The 22,388-nt window shown below is 43.0% G+C and overlaps 1 protein-coding gene and 1 long non-coding RNA gene across 3 annotated transcripts in view; one reads left to right on the forward strand and one right to left on the reverse strand.

Moving 5' to 3' along the window:
- The window catches only part of LOC137447254 (uncharacterized), a 44,594-nt gene that overhangs the window by 7,700 nt on the left and 14,506 nt on the right, over window positions 1-22,388 (reverse strand). For both annotated transcript variants that reach the window (XR_010988835.1, XR_010988834.1), the window contains exon 3: window positions 14,647-14,769. This is a non-coding gene — a long non-coding RNA (uncharacterized lncRNA). The remainder of the gene's footprint in view (window positions 1-14,646; window positions 14,770-22,388) is intronic.
- POP4 (POP4 homolog, ribonuclease P/MRP subunit) lies at window positions 17,621-20,634 on the forward strand. The gene is made up of 7 exons (XM_068150603.1): window positions 17,621-17,652; window positions 17,726-17,778; window positions 18,218-18,441; window positions 19,227-19,304; window positions 19,486-19,547; window positions 19,870-19,971; window positions 20,254-20,634. The coding sequence occupies exons 1-7, from the start codon at window positions 17,646-17,648 to the stop codon at window positions 20,388-20,390; spliced, it is 663 nt and encodes a 220-aa protein (XP_068006704.1). The 5' UTR covers window positions 17,621-17,645; the 3' UTR covers window positions 20,391-20,634.

Raw genomic sequence — 22,388 nt, forward strand, 5'->3', positions numbered from 1 at the left:
GCCACTAAAAATAACCTTTTTTATCCTGAGATCAGAATTGTGTCGCAGTAGGAATAACAATTCTTATATTCCAATTCCCTATAAAGCCTTAGAACTACTAAACAATAACCTGAGGATTTGATAAAAAATAATCTAACAAGCACAACAGGCATCTTTTCTTTCCAGTGAAGACCTGCACACATGCAGAGATAACTCATTCCCAGTGCCAAGATAACCTGGCTCTATCTTTACCTTCACTGTATTTCTGCCTTCAAAACTCTGCAGAATTAGTCCTCCAGCTTTTTGGGCCCCTGGCTTCCTACATTCAAACCAACTTGCTTGCAAAATACATGTCCTGTGTTTGGCCCTATATTTGCATCATGCAGGGCAAAATAACTGACTGAAGATGGGGCTGCAGTTTTCAGCACAGTACCTAAGTCTTTAAAAAGCATTTAAAGGAGTGGGAAAGATGTTGGTGGGAAAAGATAAAAAAATTGGAGTCTTATTGCCTGTGTGTTAAGGACTTCTACTAAACCATCTGTCCTTTGAGAGTGCTCGCTCTCCTGAAAAGGGCAACTGCCTCACTTCTGCTGATTGTGTTTACAAAGGGCAATGTGAGGTTTTGCTGTACAGAGGCTAGTGGCAAATCTTGCTCTTTCATAAATCTCAGCATTCCTTGTGGTGTCTGCTGTCAGAATCGATTAGGAATAAGTGCTTGGATTGCAGTGCTGTGGAAAGGTGGCCTGTCTCCTGGAATACCATGCATAGTTGGGCAGAAAGCTCTCCAGTGCCAGTGGGCAGGTGGGTCCATCCCCAGGCATATGGGGAGATGGTCCCTGGTCCCTCTACTCGGGGGCAGCACAGTCAGCCACTCCTTCTCACACACCTCCTCACAAAGTCATCAAGCAGCTGAGCTGGGAAACACGAGTGATGGCTGTTAGGGGCCAGAGCTGAATCATCTATAATATAATCATAAGGAAACACATTTTTCCTGAGAGAAAAATCAATAGAACTTTGCACTTTTCCTTGTAATATTTCCAGTCTGCACCATCAGGTATAGCTTGCTCACAGTTATACTGCTATAAATTCACTGTGAGTTAATGGATATCTACCAAAGCAAATGGATTTACAGCAGCATAACAGAGCTGATGCTAGAGCTGTGCACATGTAAAAATACATGGAACAGAAGTAGTTTTATAGCACACAGGTGACCTTCCAAGTGCCAAGCTCTAGCAAATAAAAAAGCAAAATTACCTACTTCCTGGTATGTTCTGTTCTGGCAAAACTCACAAGGAAAATAATATGTGCAGGCCTGAGACCATCACTGTATGTGGCAAGAGGGCCAGAGACCCATCAAAGGGAAGATGGGCAAGTGAGCAGCTCTGTGCTGTGATGGAGAATGCAAAAGACTGTCTGAACATGTCATTTTTCACTTCCTGCATAAAACATTTTGGAGCTTAGTCTCACATGGAATTAGTAAGTAATGTGCTCCTAAACTCATATGTCAAAACTAGGTTGGTTAATGTATGAGCTGCCTCTGTTGCATTTGTTACACAGTAAATTTCATGCATAGCCAGAGGCTGCCAAAGTTCATTTATTCATTAGCCCCAAACTTCAGGCAGTTATTATTCAAACTCCCCTAGTACATCTATTTAATAAGAAGAGAACAGAAAATTGATGGGATCAAAAATGTTAAAGTCTTAATTAATGCTTTTAGCAAAGACTGATTGGAGGGGAGGTGGTTGTGAGAATATTAATTTGTAGTAAGCAAGCGTGCTGCCTGGTTTTGCTGAGAGTGGGGGTGTTCTACTCAGTCCTGTCAGGGCAGCTTGGCCCCAGCAGCCTGGTGACTTTCTTTCCCATGAGCATACCACCTCTGTTACCCCAGGAACTCTCCACCATCAGAGTGTTAAACGGTAAAACATTTGCTTACAACAGAAATTACGTAGCATTTTTATCTTCTCCTCTTTGCTGTTTTGGGTTTTGTGGTGGTTTTGTCCCCCTGCAGCCTTGTAGTACTACAGGTCACTGAGCTTCAATGTAGGGGGGCTGTGGAGTGGCTGAGGGCTTCACTCTCTGGTGAGATGTCCTGAAGCAGAGCCCAATGCAGGGGGCACACATGGGACAGGTTTAGGTTTTGTTTGCACAGGAGCAGCAGTTTGTGCACCACCCTGTCTTGCGCTAGAGCAACAGCAACACTGTTCTCTGGGCATGGCCATGTGGTTGGACAAGGGATAGGGAAGAGAAAGGGTCATTTTGGTTGGGTTTAGACCATGCTGGGTTTAGGCCAGCAATCTCTGCTGAGTAAAGATGGATATTGTTGTAAGTGGAGCCAGCTGGGGGGAATAGGTGGCTGGGCTCTGCATCAATGACAATCCAAAATATAGTGCTGAACGTGGTGGGGCTTTTGAAAAATCCATGTTAATGTCAATGAATTGATTAAAATCTCCTAATTTTCCTCCAGTGACTGGCAGCCTTTTCATTATAGCAACTATGTACATTCCAAGCAAATCACATTACACTGAGTCAAATCAGACTGGGCTGTAGAGTTACTTAATGGATTTCCCTGTTTTTTACCTGCTATTGTTAAAATGTTTCTTAAATCTTGTATGGAAAATCATCTGTACTTTAATACAACTGAAATAATTGATAACTAACCAAAAATGTTCAGTTGAGGATTACACTTTTCAAAGAGGACATTTTGGGGATTCACTCTGGGGAAGATGCAAAAGGCTGTTCAAAGTTAAGCTTTTGGTTTGGGTTTTGGGGCGGGGGGGGGTATCCCATGACCAGATCTGCCCAAAACTTTAACTCATTGCTGCATTCATGCCCTTGGAAAAGTAAGCAACAGGTAAGACTTCAAGAGTGTTCTGCAGGATGAATAAAACAACCATCAAAACTGGATCAATTTGTTTTCATTTTGTCATTTGCCTTGAAAGTAATTGATCATTTTAACAAATCAGAATAGGAATTCTTCATTACTAAGTATTTCTTACGTTTGTAAGTTGCACTAACAATCCAGTGATTATCACTAACTCAGTTTGGGTTTCAGGGTGATGTATGTACTATCTAGACAGCTGTTGATATTTAGGCTGTCAGTCAAAGCCAGCTGTTTCAGCAGAAAATAGCAGTATGCTTCTGATTTCCAAGTGCTGTGGTTTTTAACAACAGGTTTTAATCTTTTTTTTTTTTTAACAGTGCTTCTGTATTTATAGTCTATGGTAAACACAAGATTTAGCTCTACATTTAGAATAGAACAGAATTAGAATAGAACAGAATTAGAATAGAATAGAATAGAATAGAATAGAATAGAATAGAATAGAATAGAATAGAATAGAATAGAATAGAATAGAATAGAATAGAATAGAATAGAATAGAATAGAATAGAATAGGAATTCACCAGCTTGGAAAAGAGCTTTGAGACCATCAAGTCCAACCTATCACCCAACACCATCTAATCAACTAAACCATGGCACCAAGTGCCTCATCCAGGCTCTTCTTAAACACTTCCAGTGATGGTGACTCCACCACTTCCCTGGGCTGCCCATTCCAATGGCCAATCACTCTTTATGTGAAGAACTTCTTCCTAACATCCAGTCTAAACCTCCCCTGGTGCAGCTTGAGACTGTGTCCTCTTGTTCTGGTGGTGGTTGCCTGGGAGAAGAGACCAACCCCCACCTGGCTACACTCTCCCTTCAGGTAGTTGTAGACCTGAGCCTATCCCTTGTCCAACCACATGGCCATGCCTCTGAAGAGCTTCTTCCTAACATCCAGTCTAACCCCCCCCTTCAGCCTACTATCAAACACCATGTCCTACATGATAGTCTCTTTTTAATGTATATGCTGTAATTTACTTAGTGTTCTGGGTGGCTGCATTTCAGTGGTTTCAGAGTTGTTAGAGTTGATCCAAGTGGCTGATACCTGTCAGTATGTCATGAATCAGCTGTCTTTGCAGTTCTAAAAAACATGTCACTGGCCCCACAGGCAGAGCTCCTGCACTGCTAGGATGGGTATAAAGAAGATCAATGTCAGGACTTTGACACCCCTCATTCATTGCCTCATCCTTCCCTCCCAAGACGAGCAATATGGTGGGTTGGTGTGGCCTAGATAGGACCATCTTGGCCAGACCTTAGTGAAGAGCCCAGTACCTAAATTACCCCTTGGAACGAGTGTGCTCTCAGGACATCAGGCAGCCCTGGGGGAGGGGATAGTCAGTACTCTGAGATGTACATCACCTACGTGGTGGTGAGGACTCTATTTCTTTCTCTGAAAGCACTGAAATCAGAATGCAGTGGCTGGGTTGCTAGGCTCCCAGAGCCATGGACAGTGTAGCTCAGGACATCTCTTGCCCAGCATCCCAGTTCATCCTCATGTGCTCTGCTCCAGCAGGACAGTCATTGCCTCTCCCCCAGCTTCCAGCCACCAAGGACAACAGGAGCACAAGGAAAAATCCACTCACTGGTTCCTGAAGGGAAGCTCAAGGGCCTCAGGATTTAAAAGCCTGTTTTCCCCCGTTAGACTAATTCTGTGTCTCCAACAGCAACTGGGATGTTGTTGAAACAGCCCACATGGTTATACTGAATGTACATTGCTCTAAGCTCCAGAGAGCTGCAAGTAAGTGCGCAGCATGCCTTGCTGTGACTAAGCCAAGCAGTCAGCCCGGGAGCTGTGCCTGCTTGGGAAGGTTGATAAATCTTTAGACAAGGACATGGTGTGCACATCTAAATCCTGAGTTAAGCCAAGAAATAACTTTGCTGAGTGATGACCTAGATGAACCATGTCTGCCATTGATGAGGGAAATGTAGCACTGAAGAAAGGGCACAAGAGAAACTGAATGCAACAAAATCAAGTGAGATGATGAAGACATACAGTTTGATTAAGGAAACATCAGTTATTTTATGATCTCTACCAAACACACACACATTTGTGATTCATTTATGCTAATTCAGTGCAAGACAGTAAAAATACAATCATTTGGTGTCACAAATAATGATAACAGTATAATCCACTTATTGAGTGCTTGGGTATAAGTTCCCCTTTTATAGTATAGTGGTATGAAAGTGTCAAGTTAGTTAAATGCACAGCAAGGTGCTAATTGCAATCCTGGTAAAAATGAACCTCTGTTTAAGTGGCTAGTTGAGCTAATGACTTTGTATCTGAGCTAGCTGAGTCCCATTAAAGTCAGCAGCCAGGCTCTTATATAGTGAAATCCTTTAATAATGAATAACTCTGGCATTTTGATCTCAGAGAAGCAAGCAGAGTTTGACTAGAGAGGAAGACCAAAACTGCATACATACAGGTGCACTGGTCCTGTGGTGGGCTTGCTGATGTGGCCACCTTGCTGTTTTTCAGCACGCAGGGAGAGCCGGCAAAAAGGCTCACTCACCTCACTGCTGCCCACATGGGGGGAGCCCAGACCCAAGCAAGCAGTGATTAGCAATACATACCAGGCACCTGTCAAAATCCACACTGCAACACTATTTAATATCAAGCCTGACTAAATGGAACCAAATCCAGCTTGCTGCAGAAGTTGAACTTTTTGCAGTATTTTCCAAGAACTTAAAAGCTCCCTAATTAAGCCCAGAGTTAGTTACTTTAAGACCAGAGAGATCATAATGCTACCTATGCTAGACTGAAGCAATTCACTAAAACAAACCATCTCAAAAGTGAATGCATGGAGCTTTGCTGGTTTCAGAAAGTGTTTGTCAACCTGGTTGTAAATGTGCATTGAAGAGTCAACCAAGTTCAGGCTCTTTACCCAGGATAATTCAGACATTAACACTGCAGGGTTTTGAAGCAGAGCAGCACCAGAGAAAGCACTACTCTTGTTCAGGGCCATGAAAACACCATGTGTTCACACAGCACATTGCCCTTCATTCAGTGCTCATCTCTTGCTGCTGTCATTTATAGGACTTGGGCAAAACATCGACCCAGTCTGCTGTTGATAGCTGGAGAGTGCAACTGCAAAATGGCAAGGGAGGAGGGGAGGCAGTGTGGGAAGCTGTGGGGCCATTTACCTGAGGACACTAAAACTAACCTGCTGACAGATGTGCTGCACAGCCTGCACAGAGAATGGTCTCAGTTGGCTCTGCAGTTATGTTAAAGCCATTTATTTTTATTTGAGCAACACTAAGCATTCCGAGACCTGGATGAAGCTCAAGGAGACAGGTGAATAAGCAGGAGCAGCACAATTTGCCACAGCTCTAAGTTTCATTCTGCTGTGGTTTAAAAAGGTGCAGGTTTTTTATTTGTTATGCTGAACCAAGTAGCAAAATACTGTGTTTTCCCAAATAGACTCACTGATAACAATTTTTGTCATGCATCCCTAGCTAATTGGGGTGTGATCAAGTGCATCATTCAAATGGTATCTAGCCTGAAGGCCTAAAGAATGGCTTAGCTCTGCCTGCAAGCCAGAGTGGAGATAGCTGATGTGACAACTGTGACAACTGCCTATCAGTAGGCTGCAGGCTTTCCAATGAGCAGTAGGTGCATTATCTGATTGCAGTTCAAATTCTACCCAGTGGTGGCTGCTTAGTTACTCAATGCCCAGTAAGGCAGTAAATACAACACACAGCTCATTTCAGGAGAAACTACTTTACCAGCACAGGTGACTAACATGCATGCATTCAGAAAACCAGGGCACAGCCTATCAGATTTGGTTTAACTGCAGTGAAATAATTGTGATAGAGGCACGCTGACCCCAGGTACAGAATGATGACACCTGGCTTTTCCTGCACAGGAGAGATTAGGGTTATGTTCTGGTTCATTTTCCATCCCTTGTATATATATTTCACATACCTAGCATATATTTAACATTCAGATGTTTGAGACAAACCCCCAGCATTTTAGAGAGAAAAGTGCCCTTCAAACCCAGCAGCACTAACCACAATCTCACGGAAACAGCAACTGCAAGTGGAAAATAGCCCCTGTTGTGCAACACCTCCACTTTGTTATATTACAATGTATCTCCTTATTTTTCTTTTGCCTGGCTTATGTGACCCCGCCAGGATGTAAAAATGGTTGTTGACAGGTTCTTTGGTTTTGTTTTATTATAATGTAACTTATGGGATGCTGAAAGTCTGCAAGTTACTTGTACTTGACTGACATTTCGCTGAGAGTCAAAAAATTACTATGCACACTTGATGGAGATTAAAATGGGTAGACTGTTTCTTAGCTGTATCCTGCTTTCAAAGTGCAGGATTGGAAGGTTTCCATTATATTGTTATTTTCAGTTATTATTAGCTCCTAAATCAGTTAATATAATTTCTTTTCCATAGTAAATGCACAGCATTGTAAGCCTAAATGCCATATTTTCTATTGATCTATCTCCACAACCTGTTTAGTGAAATAATTAAAATGATTTACAAGGCTGACCCAATATCTTAGTGGTTTCGTAAATCATGTTGCTATGTGGGAGGCTCAGCTAGTTTTAAACTCACAGCTCTTGGCAGCACCAGGACCTCAGAGTGCAGCTGCAAGCTAGCAATGTGCTGTGTCTGAAGGTGTGCTCAAAGTCGGCCTGTGCAAACATCTCCTCAGATGCTTAGACAGAACAAAGGCTCTAAGCAAGAATACTTCTTGGTGCTACTGGGCTAGAGCAATTGAGCTACAGTCTGCAGGTATACTCAATGGCAACTGGAACATCTCTGTTTTCTACCCCCAAAACTGACCCTGCATGTCTGTGTGAGCAGCAAAAATGGAGGCAACTGTGAACCTTGCATAACTTGGGAAATTATTGTTTTGATCATTTTTGGTCATTCTAACTTTTAAGAAGAGGACAACTATAAATAGGAGCTCTGTTTAAGTGGCAGGGCTATGGAAGGGCCCAGTAGGACTCAGCAGCATCGAGACAGAGATACACTAAGGCCTGCCCCAAAGCCTCTTAAAATCTCTGGAAGTCCCTTTGGTAATCTCAAATGGCCGGAGGTAACTTCTCAGACAATAGGGAGGGCTTCATTTAGATGTGCTCACAGGCACAGGAGCTCTTCCTGTAATGATAAGGGGGTTCCTGACTCCTCCATGTCTCCCATGGCTTGTAAACACACAGGGCAGATACAAGTAGGACTTCAAAAATATTCCCAGGCTTGTTTCTGCCTCACCTCCTGGTGTTACGGTAACACTAACCAGGGGCCCTCAGAGTAGGGGTAGAAGGACACTTAACAGCAGTGGCTGCAAGGAGATGTACCAGCCACTGTCTTGTAGCAAGGGTGGCAAGTGCAAATATACTTAAAGTATTGTATTGATACACTGGTGGCAAGCCTCCTCATGAAAAATTTGTGTTTTGACAGCTGCAGTCTGGAACAAAAAGTATTGCAGTGACTTCTGCATGATCAGGAGTGGCTGCAAAACAAGGAGTGTGCAGCCAAGGCCAGCCCTCATGGGGATTATGCCCCCACAGGTCCTGCCCTGGGCAGCTGCACAAGGAAGACATCCCTTGGGGACACACGAGCAGACAGGAAGGCCACAGACCTCTGTCTTGGTCCATGACAGCAAGGACCGAGCCTACAGCTCCGAAATCAGTCAGCATCTGATTTCACTATTAAGTCTCCACTTGCCATCCCTGAGCAACTCTCAAGCCTGCCTTCAGCATCTAGCACAGTTTTGTTGGGGGTTGGTTCCCTCACCATTCCCCCCCCCCCCCCCTTTTTTTTTTTTTACTTCTATTCTCTCATACAATTATACAAAGAAAAGAAAAATGTCCTATAAAAAAGACTTAACGTTGTGAATATGGTTGTTGGATGCACTTTGCAGAAGAAGTCATTATCTTCTTTCCCTGACCCTAACCTGCCACCATTTCTATTTTGCTTTAAATGGACCTGTAATTTCACAATGTGAATTCAGCTGGAACTGTTCTTTTTGTTAAATAAACTTTACCCTTGTGCTAACTGCTCCAGGCTCTGAAAAAAAGCACTTCTTGCTTGTGACTGTTCCAAAAGGCAGGTCTGAAATTCAGAAAGAGGTGTTGGTAAATGCGCTGTAATCACTCTGAAGGGCAAGGAAGTACTCCCCCTCTAAAGCAGAGGAAAACAAAGGAAACTCTGCTTTGCCTTCTGCTGCCTCAATTCTGGCAAGTTTAGAGATCAGAGAATTTTTTTCAGAAAGAAGCCTGTTGTGCTGCAGTTTGTGTTTTAGAGCTGAAATACCTATAGTCATGCCCTTATCGCTGCACCTGGAAGTGTAAATCAGGACCTCATTTGTACAAGCAGCACAATCCTGTGCTGCCAGCAGTGGAAGGCCTGTGTGGTGGCAGCAGCAGCAAGCCCCAGCAACTCTGGACTCACCACAGGACACAGCACACAATATTAGTGGCATATCTGCCCTCTAGGGCAGGCAGTTGTGTGTACCAGAGCTGCAGGGATGCTATATGACAGCATGATGGCTGTGACAAACATGTTGGAAACTGGCCACAAGAGTTAGAAATTACCTCAGAGAGGGACCATAACACGCACGCAAACATCTCTGCCACCTTGATATCCATCTGGCCTCAGAATTTGTTTTCTTCCAGGACAGGGCAACCACAAACCAGAAGGAGCTGGGCAGAACTGTCAGCACTAGGTGCTACATCACTAAAGATGATAAGGTCCTAAGCAGAAGCTTAGATGGCATGTGGAGTTGTGCTGATTACCAGCACACTTTTACATGCAGTCAGCCTTTTCCTGCACCACCTCTGTACTCCTACCACAGCATCCTTAAGCTTAGAGCAGTCTCAGGTAACTGTTGTTCTTCCTGGAGGTATAATCCACAGCTGCAGCACTCCTCATTTCACACTCATGTAACTCTCAGAAATCCAGTAAAGCCACACCAACACAGAGTGACTCAAGCTCTGTGCTAACTAGGGCTCTGTATTTACTGAGCTGTGACAAAGCAAAAGATCCCCTGGCAGCTGTGTGTTCGGGTCAGTTATAAATCTGTGAGATTAGTTAATTCTGGTTAGAGGATCTGCTTAAATTAATTATTTTCTCATCCACTGTCCTAAGAAGTGTATGATGCTTAATAACCTCTACCACCTGAAATAATTGCCTTGCTCTCCCACACCGGCTATTTTGTCCCGCTGCAAAATATATTGATTAATCTCATGCTAAAATTAACATACATTGCTGAGGCAAATTAATTGGCATCTCCATGTATATCTATTACCTTCCAGCATTTCCTGAAAGGGGCTTTCATTTAATTACCAGCCTGACAGGCCAGCTCACTCCAGAACTGCAGCCACATTTATTGCTTTTATCTCCTTGGACACCTGCCTCTTTCTGTGGTTTATCAGATTTCTACTGAAGAGATGGACAAAATATTTTCTATTGCACCAGGTTATTGTTTCTTTTAAAGGCACTTACTAGAGCACTGACCTCAAACAGGGGGGTTTGGGTTGGCTTTGGATGAGCTTTTTTTTCTTTTTACAATCATCAAAGCAATCCAGCAGCACTGACCCCCTCACTGCCCCACCACACACTCTCAGATCAGAAGCAATCAGTTCACAAGCAGAGAGCTAAAACCCTCACCACTAGCTGCATGAAAGCAGCTGACCATCCTGACCACCACTCATAAAGACCTTGCCTGCAGCAGGAGTCAAAACCTCCAGATGCTACGACTATTTTTCTCCTTTTGTTACAAAGAATGATTCACTCCTGACAGCCTAATCCACAGCATCACAGAATCATGGAACACCAGGTCGGAAGGGACCTCAAGGAATTGTGTTACTTTGAAACAGTCTGGCAGGAACAGGGCATCAGAAGGATGCCTTGTTACAGAGGAAAAATGATAAATTTCTATCTGTTTGATCAATGAATCTTGTCAACTTTCTTGGGATTTCATCCCACTTCCCAACTCCAGGCATGGAGGCTGTTTGGCATGAAGCACCTGCTGGCACTGAGCTGTGCAGGAGGTGGCTGCACTGCATATGCTGCCCTATATATCTGGAGATTCCTGCTCCTCTGTGGGTTGGGGCAGCAGGAGTAGCCCCCATGGTTACAGCAAGAACCCCCTGAGCTGAAGGGTGCCCTCTGCCTGAGCTCTGCCCCAAGCAGAGAAATGGAAATGCAGCAAAAGATCCTTCAGTAAAGCACAAATTGTTTTAACATAAGCCTTGTGTGAAAAGTGCCTCCTCCTGTCACCTTAGCTGTAGTAAGAACTGCTTCATCTTACCCCAGAGCCCTGAGGCTGAATTACACATAGCAGACATAAACCACTTGTTTATGTTTAAGAACTCAGCTGTGGGTGGTCCTTGAGCATGTGGGTGGCCTGGCAGTGCCAGGAGGTTTAGAGGTGACCAGAAGCAGCATAAATGCACAAATACTTCAGTAGCCACAGTATTGCAGCACAAAGCTCTTTCAGGCATCGATTTGCATTACACTCTCTCACAAATAGCAACATGCAGGAACCTATTTCTGACAACCCTTTTCTAGAAAAAAGTCTAAGGGTTTTTTGGATGAGAATCCAACATAACTGATTTTTTACCCTAAGATCTCTTTCTCTTATATTTTTTTTAAATTCTAATGAACTATGTTAATTGCATGTAGTTTAACCAAAACCAAATGAAATGCATCAAACCACTAAATTACTATTATTACTTTACAATTTATCCATTTTTATACTCATTTTGCATCATACATCCCTATCATATAAGCCACCATTAATTATGTTTTAGAATAAAATATTCAATAATACCGAGATGAGACTCAAAGCACAGCAAAAGTAATGACTGTAAGACAGACTGTCATGGAATAACACATGAATGCAGAATGCTGGCATTAATTAGAAAATACAAACTGTTCAGGAACAGCAGTGATGTCTGTCAGCCTCATGTGTGTTTGGATGACACGTGATCTCAGCAGCAGGAAAAGCAAACCAGCTGCCAAAGCCTCAGCTTACTGACTCCTCATTATTGTTTTGGGAGGCAAGTGTTTCTTTATTAGCACTGCTCTGCGAGACAAAGCTGGGCAGTTCTAGCTTGCAGTAATTATCTCCAGGTATTCTGAAGTCACTGATCTTTTTGACATTTTAAGAGGGATATAGCTTCTTGTTTTGATAGCAGATTATATCAGTGTTTAAATAAGTAGCCTGCTTAACTAACAATGAAATTGAACTCCTTCAAAATCCTCTTCCCACTGAGGATGCCGAAGGGGTTGGTGCAAGGGAGAACTGGAGGCATGGGACTGGAGCATGTGTCCTATTAGGAGAGGCTGAGAGACCTGGGGCTTTTTCATCTGAAGAGAAGACTAAGAGGGGATTTAATAAATGTTTATTGGCTGGGTGCCAAGAGGGAGGGGACAGGCTCTCCTAAGTTGCACCTTGTGATAGGACAAGGGGCAATGGATATCAACTACAGCACAAGAGGGTGCTGTAGGAGGGTTCTTTACTGTGAGGGTCACAGAGCACTGGAACTCCTTCTCTGGAGACATTCAAGACCCATCTGGATGCATTCCTATGTGACCTGCACTAAATTATATGGTCCTGCTCTGGTAGGGGAGTTGATCTGGATGATCTCCGGAGGTCCCTTTCAACCCCTAACATCCTGTGATCCTGTATACAAATGAAAGCTGAAAATTGGCAAATTTCTTCCAAAGAAGGAAGCACTTTTTAAGTTTACACTCGGAACGGTTGGTTGCGCGATCACGACAGGCGGCAGCAGTAAGCACAGGAGGCTCTGAGTGCAGCAGTCGGCCCCGGTCTCGGGCTGCCCTCTAGCGAGAGCAGCCTCGCCACGGCTGAGCCAACCCCCAAAGAGCCGCCGTAGCTCCGGCTTCACTTCACAACCCGGCTTTTGTTTCAGGGGTACTTTCTGAAAACACTCTGGGGTTATTATTTGCCTTCTGATTTCTGTGCTATTAAGTTACAAAGGATTTTGTTTCCAAATTTCTTATTTCCATCATGGGTTGTCCAGGGAGGTGGTTGGGGCGCTGTCCCTGGAGGTGTTTAAGACCAGGCTGGATGAGGCTCTGGCCAGCTTGATCTAGTGTGGGGTGTCCCTGCCCATGGCAGGGGGATTGGAACTAGATGATCTTTGTGGTCCCTTCCAACCCTGACTGATACTATGACACTATGTTCAGAAAGCTAGTCTATGTATTTACCCTAAAGTGGCAGCTGCCATTTGAGATGTCAAAGAGCTGAGACTGTAAATGAACCTTCAGCTGGAAAGAATAATTTATGAGCTGGAGGGGAATGACAAGGACACACATCTCATCCTGATCCATGAGTTAAAGACAAGCTTATAAAGCACGAAAATTTATGGAGAAGTGTGTGGAAAGGAAAACTTGAGAGATACAAGGTACATCAAAAGGTGACACTTACTAACCAATCACAGCCATCTAAAATTGGCCAACCAAATCCCCAATGCAAGACTCTGGCCTTACACACACACAGCTTATTCCTCCAGCAAACATACCATGACACAAAATGAAAATTCAGGCTACTAACATCAGATACTCTGCCCACCCATTTGCTGAAGGCCAGGTCTCACCCTGCCTCCCCACTACCACCCCCAAACATGACCCCTTCCTAGACCATTCCCTGTTCCAGGGAGACAGAAGCACCAAATGCTTGTAAACATATTGCACATGGCACACAAGCACTGCCCTGACATGTCAGAGCTGAACTAGGAGGAGACTAGGTAAGGCATGATATGAACAGCCAAGGCACCTGAAAAATGCTGGCATGGAGTGGCCCTGCACTACTGGCCAGGTGAAGAGGAGGTGTTGGCAGGAGAAGACAGCAACCAGAGAGCATCAGCAGTGGTGGCATGATGTGACAGCCATGGGACTTACACAGGCTGGCACACACTGCTTTAGCACAGTCATGGGAAAGGGGGTGGAAATTGTATTAGAAGCTTGACATCTGGATAGAAGAAATCAGTTCAAAGGGGTTTAAATGGAAATTATTTTCACCAGTACAGACATCCCTAGGGACCAAATTCAGTTGCTAATACAATTTGGCCAAGAGGAATAGGCTATACTGATCCTGAGAGTTCAAAAGCTGGCTGAGGCACTCCTAGAGAATTACAGTATTTATTTCTTGTATCAATGACAGTCAGCGAAAGTATAACAGTGATTATAGACCAGTCACTTTTCACACACATAGTTCATTTCAGTTACCTCTGCTCATCTCTTGCTTCAGTTAACACTTAACTCTTTTTTTCTAAAAAAGCACTTACCTTCTATTCTTGTGTCACACAAATATCTTTAATTACCATCTTTGGCCACTCTGCATCTCAAGTTTTAGCTTTCTGTCACTGTCAGCATAAAGCTCTTTCTCTAATTGCTCCCACATTCACTCAGCTGTTACCTAGCCTGGCCCACACACATTTTTTCCCCCACCACTGTAATTCAGCAGTACCTATAGGTACAGCAATATGGCCCCCTAGTGCACACAGTTAGATTGCTTCACTACTGGGGGACTGCATGTATTTTACTTATTGTTATTATTGGGGGGAATAAATAAAGTCATACATAGATTTAATACAAGAAATTACAGTGTTAGCACCCATAACTTGGCACTAATAATAGATATTAAGGACTTCCATCACTATAAACCAATTCCAAGGTGTTTTACTTGATGTAAAAAACTACAAATGTCTAAGGCAGAAGGACAGGATATTTTTTGCATATTTCCACTTCATTTTATATTCATGTTTTACTCAACTTTCCTCATCTTTCTGAGCTTTCTCTTTCTTACCTGCTAAGCGTCTTCAGCTGTTCTCTGGGTTTTCAGTGTCTTCACATATTCTTTTTCATGTTTGCTTGGTGTTTGTCTTGCTGGGACACCAGTGTGCTGATCTCAGTCCCACAGACATTATACCTGAAGATAAATTGAAAAATGAAGATGTAGAGCTGTTGGAAGAGACTGGCTTCCCCAGGCACCAGTTTAGCCTGGATCATTGGATTTACAACACCAGCACTGCCAACACTGATTTGACTATTAATCCCTGAAGTGCCCTAGGAATTGCAGCATAAATCCAGTGAAGGAGCACTCATACTGCCCTAAAGAGCCATAGCGCTTATCCTGGCACTCCATTCATGAAAATTGATCTTTTCTTAGCAGCAATGACAATTCAAGGAGTCCAAGCTTTGTAGAACCAAGAGATCTCCTTGCTGTGGCAATGTACTTAACTGCCAGGAGGTCTGTGATACAAACCAACTGGTGCTCAAACTTAATACTCTGCAGAGACTGGCCCTGTCTTCCTTTAGACATATACAGGAAGATCTACAATTTCATTCCCTGTTAGGGATTACTTTAGTGCCTTTCTGCTCCACAGCAGCACTCAACAAAATCATTGTGTTTCCTGTATACTGCCTCAGTAACTTGTTTCCCAAGTAGCCTTTTTACCAAGCAGTGCTTAACTATCTGCTAAGCCAATATCCTCCCAGGACAAGAATATCAACCTCTGCTGTATTTGGAGAACAATCAGGTCTGTTCAGAGGGCAACATGAGTCAGGGCTAAGGCTGACAAGGAAAATTAATTGGCTGCTGTAGTTGCAAGGTACCTCTGTGTTGAACAATGAGCAGGTCTTTGTCCTATCACAGGATGAAAGAATCAGAGACTTGTTATCAAGAGGAGGTGATTTTTTTACCTTGATTGATAGAAACATGAGGATAGATTTTAAACAAAGATCTCATGTTGCTGGGTGTGCAAGTACATGCATGGTATGGGAGCAGCTGACACAGCTACTGGGAACAGCTAAATAGGAGTGCACATGAGACAGGGACCTGCAATGACTGGAGAGACCTTGAAAGACAGGCTGGGACTAGGCAAAAAAATCTTGCCTACCAAGAGAAGTGAGATAGGAAGAACCTTGGCGTGGTGGATGACTAGAAAAAATGAGCTGGTGTGTGTGTTACAGAAGATATGATTGCTGAGACAGTTATTATTGTGGGAAAATGTCTTGTAAAAAATGTCTGGAGCTCAACTTAGTCTCCCAAGTCAGAGAATTTCTTAGTGTAAAAGAGAAATAATAACCAGATTTCATTTTGTAAGATTTTTTTCCTCTGACTCTGGCTAGAAATAATGTTAATTTTACATCCTGATCTCTGCTGAAGCAAACCTGTGACTTGCCTAGTAATAGTAACATGACTGTTCATACACCTAACAAATGAAAAGTATTAAATGTTCTCTATCTAGCTTAATTTAAATGGCTGAACTAACAGTCTACCCCGGCCATGGCTTCACCTTTTGTAGACCCTTATGGCTGTGATAAGCAATGTAACTTCCCTGTTTAACATTCCTGTCTTTAAATTTTGATCTTAGCAATGGCTTCCCTCTAAACCAGAGTCCAGCACTGATACCACTCAGCAAAAGTGCCTAGTTTGTTAGCCTTTGGGTTTTTTGAGATCACACAGAACACAGCTAGAGAAAGACACCATCTTTGCAGGCCTCAAAGAAGGTGATGAATTGTGAAAGGAAAGGTAATAAACTGTGAAGCCAGCAGTTTTCTTGAAGATAAGAAAGCTTCTAAACAATTAAGACTTTCACTAATAAGTCCACACTTCTCTGAACCTCGTGATGAACTAGGGAATGGAATGATGAAGAACATCAGAGCATCAGAGTGGGAGGAAGTCAGGGGAATTTTTCTTGAAGACCCTTCCCCAAAATTTGCCAGAGTATGGGGATGCACATGTGCAGGAGGCATTTGCAAGAATGGGCTCTGAAAGGTTGATTAATATGTTAATCAAGTCCCAGAAATGTAGTGAATATGCATAGAATGCTTATACATATTCTCTGTAAAATGCTCAGTCAGATTCTCATGTGGGTAGTGACTCTATGCCCAGCCATAAATAAAATGAATGTCTACTCAAAACTCAAATCAGTGTTGGGGAATTCACTTGCTGTTTTCAGTAACAGCATGGTTTGTGATTTATGACACAGAGTTCTTTGGAACACCAGTGCCAGCCATGTTAGGCAATAACCCAGAAACTAGCGTACGCCCTGAGGCTCCCCCTTCCAGAACACAAAAGGGTCCAATCAGCACAGCCTCTCTAATCCGAGGTTAAGGGTGTGATTTACTACCCTAGCCAGCAGTGGGGGAGATGGTAACAAGACGGTATGTCTCCTGAAATGCAGAATCTAACAATTATACACACACAACTCCTCCCCCTTTTCTTTGTCTCCCGTTTACCAAAAAGGTTTTTAATACACCTTTCCCTTTACCTTTTATGACTTTGTTGTGCAGATGTCAGACAAGGCCTGAGGGAATGGGGTGGCTTCCCCCTTACCATGCCCCCCCTGCGCTTCGACAGCTCCTGACGCTCCCATACCGCTCATTAAAGGAGCCAAGGGCAGTGTGCTGGACACGACAGCGGTGTGAAGATCAGCCATGAGTGAGCTCGGCCTGTTTCAGCCAGCGCCAAGGGGCTGTGCTCCTGTTCCCTCATGGCTGGGAACACCACCGAAGCGCCAGGTCTGCCTCTGCCCTTGGCACCTCTGAGGGCCCCTGCAAGCTTTCACCAGAGTAGGATTTACTATGAGCTACTTTCAGCGCATAGTAATTCCATGGCGCACAACCTGCCATCCTTTCCCCGTCAGGACAGCCCCGTTCCCACGGCCAGACGACCGCGGCTGTGCCGAAAGGCCCCACAGCCACACAGGCGCCACCTTGCGGCCAGCCCCGCCAGCCACCTCGCCACGCAGGCGCGCCTCAGTGTCGTCACCATCTGCGCCGGAAGCGAAGGCTGCTGCCATGGAGGGTAAGCGCAGTGGGCGACCGGGACCCGCATTGTGGCGGCTCCGCCTGACGCCCTGCCTCGGTATGCCTTGCAGGGGAGCTGTACCGCCGCCTGCCACCGGAGGAGACGGGGGAGCCGCAACTCCAGGTACGGCCCGAGGAGCACTGGCCCGGCACGACAGCCGTAGGGGCTGGTCTCGGGGGCAGCTCCTCTCGCCCGAAGCTCCCACCTCGGGAGCGTTGCTGGTGGGAGTTATGTGGCCGTTGAAATATTCTCTCACAATCTCATAAAAACCCTGTTAGGAGGCAGAGGAAGGGGTGTGGGGCTGTTCCCGCAGCGGCGTGCCGGCACGGCTTTCCCCGGTGCGCTGCTTTTAGCTTTAGCGCTCGAACGCGCCGCCTCAAGCTAAGCGCACACAGTGGCGTTTTCTTAGGAACTGCTGTACGCTTAACTCGGCACCGCATGCGCGAAGTTTCAGCACACGGACACTTGTATGTAGATCTCAAATTCCTATTACGAGTCAGCGGCAAGTTCTTAATTAAATTAAAATGTAGTATTTTAAAAGTATCTTTTAAAATATTTTTAGCCTCAGGGATCAGAAGAGGCCAAAGCGTTTATAAGTGCCTTCCTGAAGCGCAGTATGCCAAAAATGAAAGATGAAGCTATCCAAGATATATTAACTCGGAAAGCTGTAGTTCTTGAGCATTATTCCAAAAAAAAGGCAAAACAAAAGAGGAAAAAACCGAAAGGTTTTACTGCCAAGCAAAGGCGAGAATTGCGTCTGTTTGAAATTGAACCTGAACAGCAAAGGTAAGAGCCTTTTTTTTTTCCCTTCCCTATTTATGTAGTTAAAGTAGAAAGTGCATCAAAAGTCTACAAAAACAGCAGTGTGTACACGTGGTTACTAATCCTTTAGTATATAAGGTTAATAACCCTTTAGTATTACCCTGAGATTCTGTAGCATTTCACCATCAGAAAACTGTTCTCATCATAGAATCAATAAAGTTGGAAAAGAGCTCAAAGGTCAAGTCCAACCTGTCACCCAACACCTCATGACTACTAAACCATGGCTTCAAGTGCCATGTCCAGTCCCTTTTTGAATACCTTCAGGGATGGTGACTCCACTCTTGTCTGTTCTCCTTCCTTTTGTATACCAAAATATGACACAAAATCACACCCAAATACAGTTACGTCTGACTTCAGCTTTTAAAGTTCGACTACCCGTAACCAAAGTCAATTCTGCGTCAGGTTTCTCAAACTAATGCATGATGCATAAAGCCCAAGCTGTTGCTAACATGGAGTAAGTGGGGAGGAAAGAGTGGAAATCTTTTTGGTCTTAGACACAGCTTGATCCCCTAAAACACATCAGTTTGAGTTGATATGACAAGTGCCTATGCAGTTTGCACTTTTTTTTTAAAGCAAACTTCTTGTTTGGAGTGGTATACGTCACAATTTAGGTAATGAGAGCAGGTTACAAAACTTGTTAGTTGTAATTCTTTTGGAGATATGGATTACTTCAGTAATCTATCCATTTATTTTCTTTTTTTTTTAATATAATTAAGTTCTTGTATAAAGCTTTTTGTCATCTTCTGCAGATACACCCTCTTTCTACCACTACATGAACTCTGGAAACAGTATATCAGAGACCTGTGTCATGGACTTAAACCAGATGCGTAAGTTGAGATTTTAAGTTAGGGTAGTTTTTATTAAGCAGATATTTCCAGGTTTACTGAGTTACTGTTCAAAACATCATAGTTAATTGATAAGGATATTTACTATTTCTGTAAGCTCTGACCATGATTTCAGTAGTCACATTTTGTAACCCTAACTTTTTCTGATCCCACATTCTTCAAGGCAACCACATACGATTCAGGGCAAACTGCTAAAAGCTGATCTCCATGGAGCTATTGTTACAGGTATTCTGTTTCTTTTCTTTTATACCTGAAGTTAAGTAGACACTCCTGTATTTTAAGTGCTTCTTCTTACATTCCTTTCAGTATTAATGTAGAACCACATAGCTGAGACCATACGTTGATGGATTCTCTCTCTACTTAATCCTACCAATTACTTTTTAACTGCTCTTGAAACTCTCACGCTCTTAGTTGCAAGTTTTACTCATGATTACTGTAGTCACATTATTTCAGAATATTGCAAACCAGTCTTTAAAATGATGAGGCTACTGTAGAAGAGCAAACAAACTGCCTGCATCTGAAATTTTCTAATATACATCTCTTCCAGTCACAAAATCAAGATGCCCATCTTATGTTGGCATAACAGGAATCATTCTACAGGAATTTAAACATGTCTTCAAAATTATCACTGAAGAGGACAAATTAAAAGGTATATAAGACTCTGCATGCAGCTTATTCACCTGATTCCTATTAGATGTTCTCTGCAACATTTAATGCATGCTCCTGAAGGAGCATTACTTCAGTAATTCCAGTTTAAAATGCTGAGATTTTATTGGGGCTTTTTTCTTCTCTTGCTAAAGAATACAAAACTTGAAAGGTGGCAAACCTCAAGTCTAGGTGTGAATAATATCCTCTGGTATATCATTATAATTTCATAACAGGGTCTTGCTTTAGTCCACTTTTGTTAATTTCTTCCCTATTACATTTTCAGTTGTTCCCAAGCTTCACAATGTATTTAGCTTGGAGATTGATGGGTTCATTTCCTACATCTATGGAAGCAAGTTCCAGTTTAGAGCAAGTGAGCGATCTGCAAAAAAATTCAAGTTGAAAGGAACTATTGACCTATGATTTTATGGAAAAATCAGAAGTATTTATAGAAATGTGTGCTGTTTTCCTGCAGTTTAAATATCAGGTTCTGTGGCACATGGGAAATAGCATAGCTGTATGAAATATTTCTGAAACTTTGCTTCTTACTAAAGAATTAACTGGTATGTGTTGCCTTTAAAGGAGTCTCTCAGACTGTTGGAACTTCTTATGGTTTTTTATTTGTATGTAACATTCTGCCTTATTAAACTTAAATGATTACTACTGATTGCCTGACTTCTGATTCAATTCATAATCATAAGTTTGCACAATGAAAATTCTATCTTGTAACACTGGTAAATGTTACTGTTACCTTCTGTATAAACTGGTCTTTATCTGCCTATCATATGCTTACAGTGGGACTGTAGTTGATGACAGTTGCTTTGACAATTGTTCCTGGGCCAGCATCAACACTACTGACTAGTGCAAGCACCTGCAAACAAGTTGGTTCAACTGACAAGTTTTACCTTTTGACTTCCTCCTTCCCTGTGTTTAGCATTATTACAGGTAGCATGTTTACATGAAAAAATAGGCATACTAAGCATGTTACTGCAACCCTGCAAGCTGTTTGCTTATCAGGTGCTTACTGCTAACAATGTGTTATGGTAAGGTTAAATCATATAGGTCTATATTAGTATATATTGTCATGCCAGAGTGCAGGGAGCACAACACATTACAGGAAAGAGAAGCACTTAATGCTAGAAATTCAAAAATGCAAGTGACCCTATTCAATCCAGTGTTTCAATTAGCCATAAAATTGCTTTATGAATATTTAACCTCTATTCACAGAGCTTTAACCTTTATTTAATACATATTTAGATGTGGTGTCTTTGTTATACCTTTCAAAAAATGCCCTTTCTCTTTTAAAACATACATGACCTACCATTTTTAAAAGGTTAATGTGGATGGCAATTTATTTCACTTGAGTGTGAGCACTGCATCACCAGAACACAAGAAATCAGAAGTTTCATGAGGTAAGTCTTCTGAACTCACTAACCACCCTTAATAAACCAGCACTTTTAACAAGAAGCCTGTAGTGTTTAAACCTTTTATAAATATTTGCCTTTTGCAGTAGTCTGCAACAGTGGCTGCAGTGGAGACCTTATACTTGCCCCAGCAGAGACTCGTTCAGCTTTGAGTGCCTCAGCCTTACCATTTTTCTATTACAGAAAAGCCTCTGTGGTGTTTGTTATAAAGGTAGATTTCAGTTTAAATTAGGAAGTCAATTTCCACATCAAGTGAAAGATTTTTATCTAGGAAGAGAAGTTTCTCCTTGCCAGCATTCAAGCATTTGTAGCCAAACAGGGCAATTTGTTTACAGAGAACATAGTTGTTCCTCACATACACTATACCAAAGCCTGGTACAGGTGTTTGGAGGCCAGCTCCAGTTTGAGGTCCTAACTGTGCTACAGGCACACAAGCCATTTATCTGCCATGAGAAAGCCAAAGTTCATTATCACCACCCCTCCTGAGTCCTATGAAAACACCAACTGCCAGTCAGACCTCAGTCTGCCTTCAAAGCTCCCAATTCCTTTCTGCACCCGTTCCTGGGATAAGTTACAGGGAAGCTGCACCTTCCTGGCACAGTCTTGGACAAAACCAGATTCAGCATTGCCAAACCAGACTGATCAGTTGAAATCAGTGTGGGCGATACTGATTTTCATGACAGACTGCTCCTCTGACCCCTTTGAAGGCAGGAAATAATGCGGTTGGTACGGAAATAAATCCTTGTTGCAATTATACAAAGACCTGCCTGTGAGATGGGAAAACGGACAGTGTTTTTTCTAGAGAGGTGTATTGTATACAGGGAAGTACAGTCATTTCACAGCAGTGGGAAACTAGGGGAAAGAAACACTGGGAAAGCTTTTGAAAATACAGATATACACACTTAGGCACTTCAAGAGTAGATGCTGTTTTTAATGAATTCTTATCTGTGAAGCAAGAACAAGATCCATTTGGAGTTGTTAGAAACAAGTTACTCTA

This window comes from Melanerpes formicivorus, unplaced genomic scaffold (genome assembly GCF_026170545.1).
Source record: "Melanerpes formicivorus ecotype bairdi unplaced genomic scaffold, bMelFor1.0.p_v2 SCAF_20, whole genome shotgun sequence".
Lineage (NCBI taxonomy): Eukaryota > Metazoa > Chordata > Aves > Piciformes > Picidae > Melanerpes > Melanerpes formicivorus.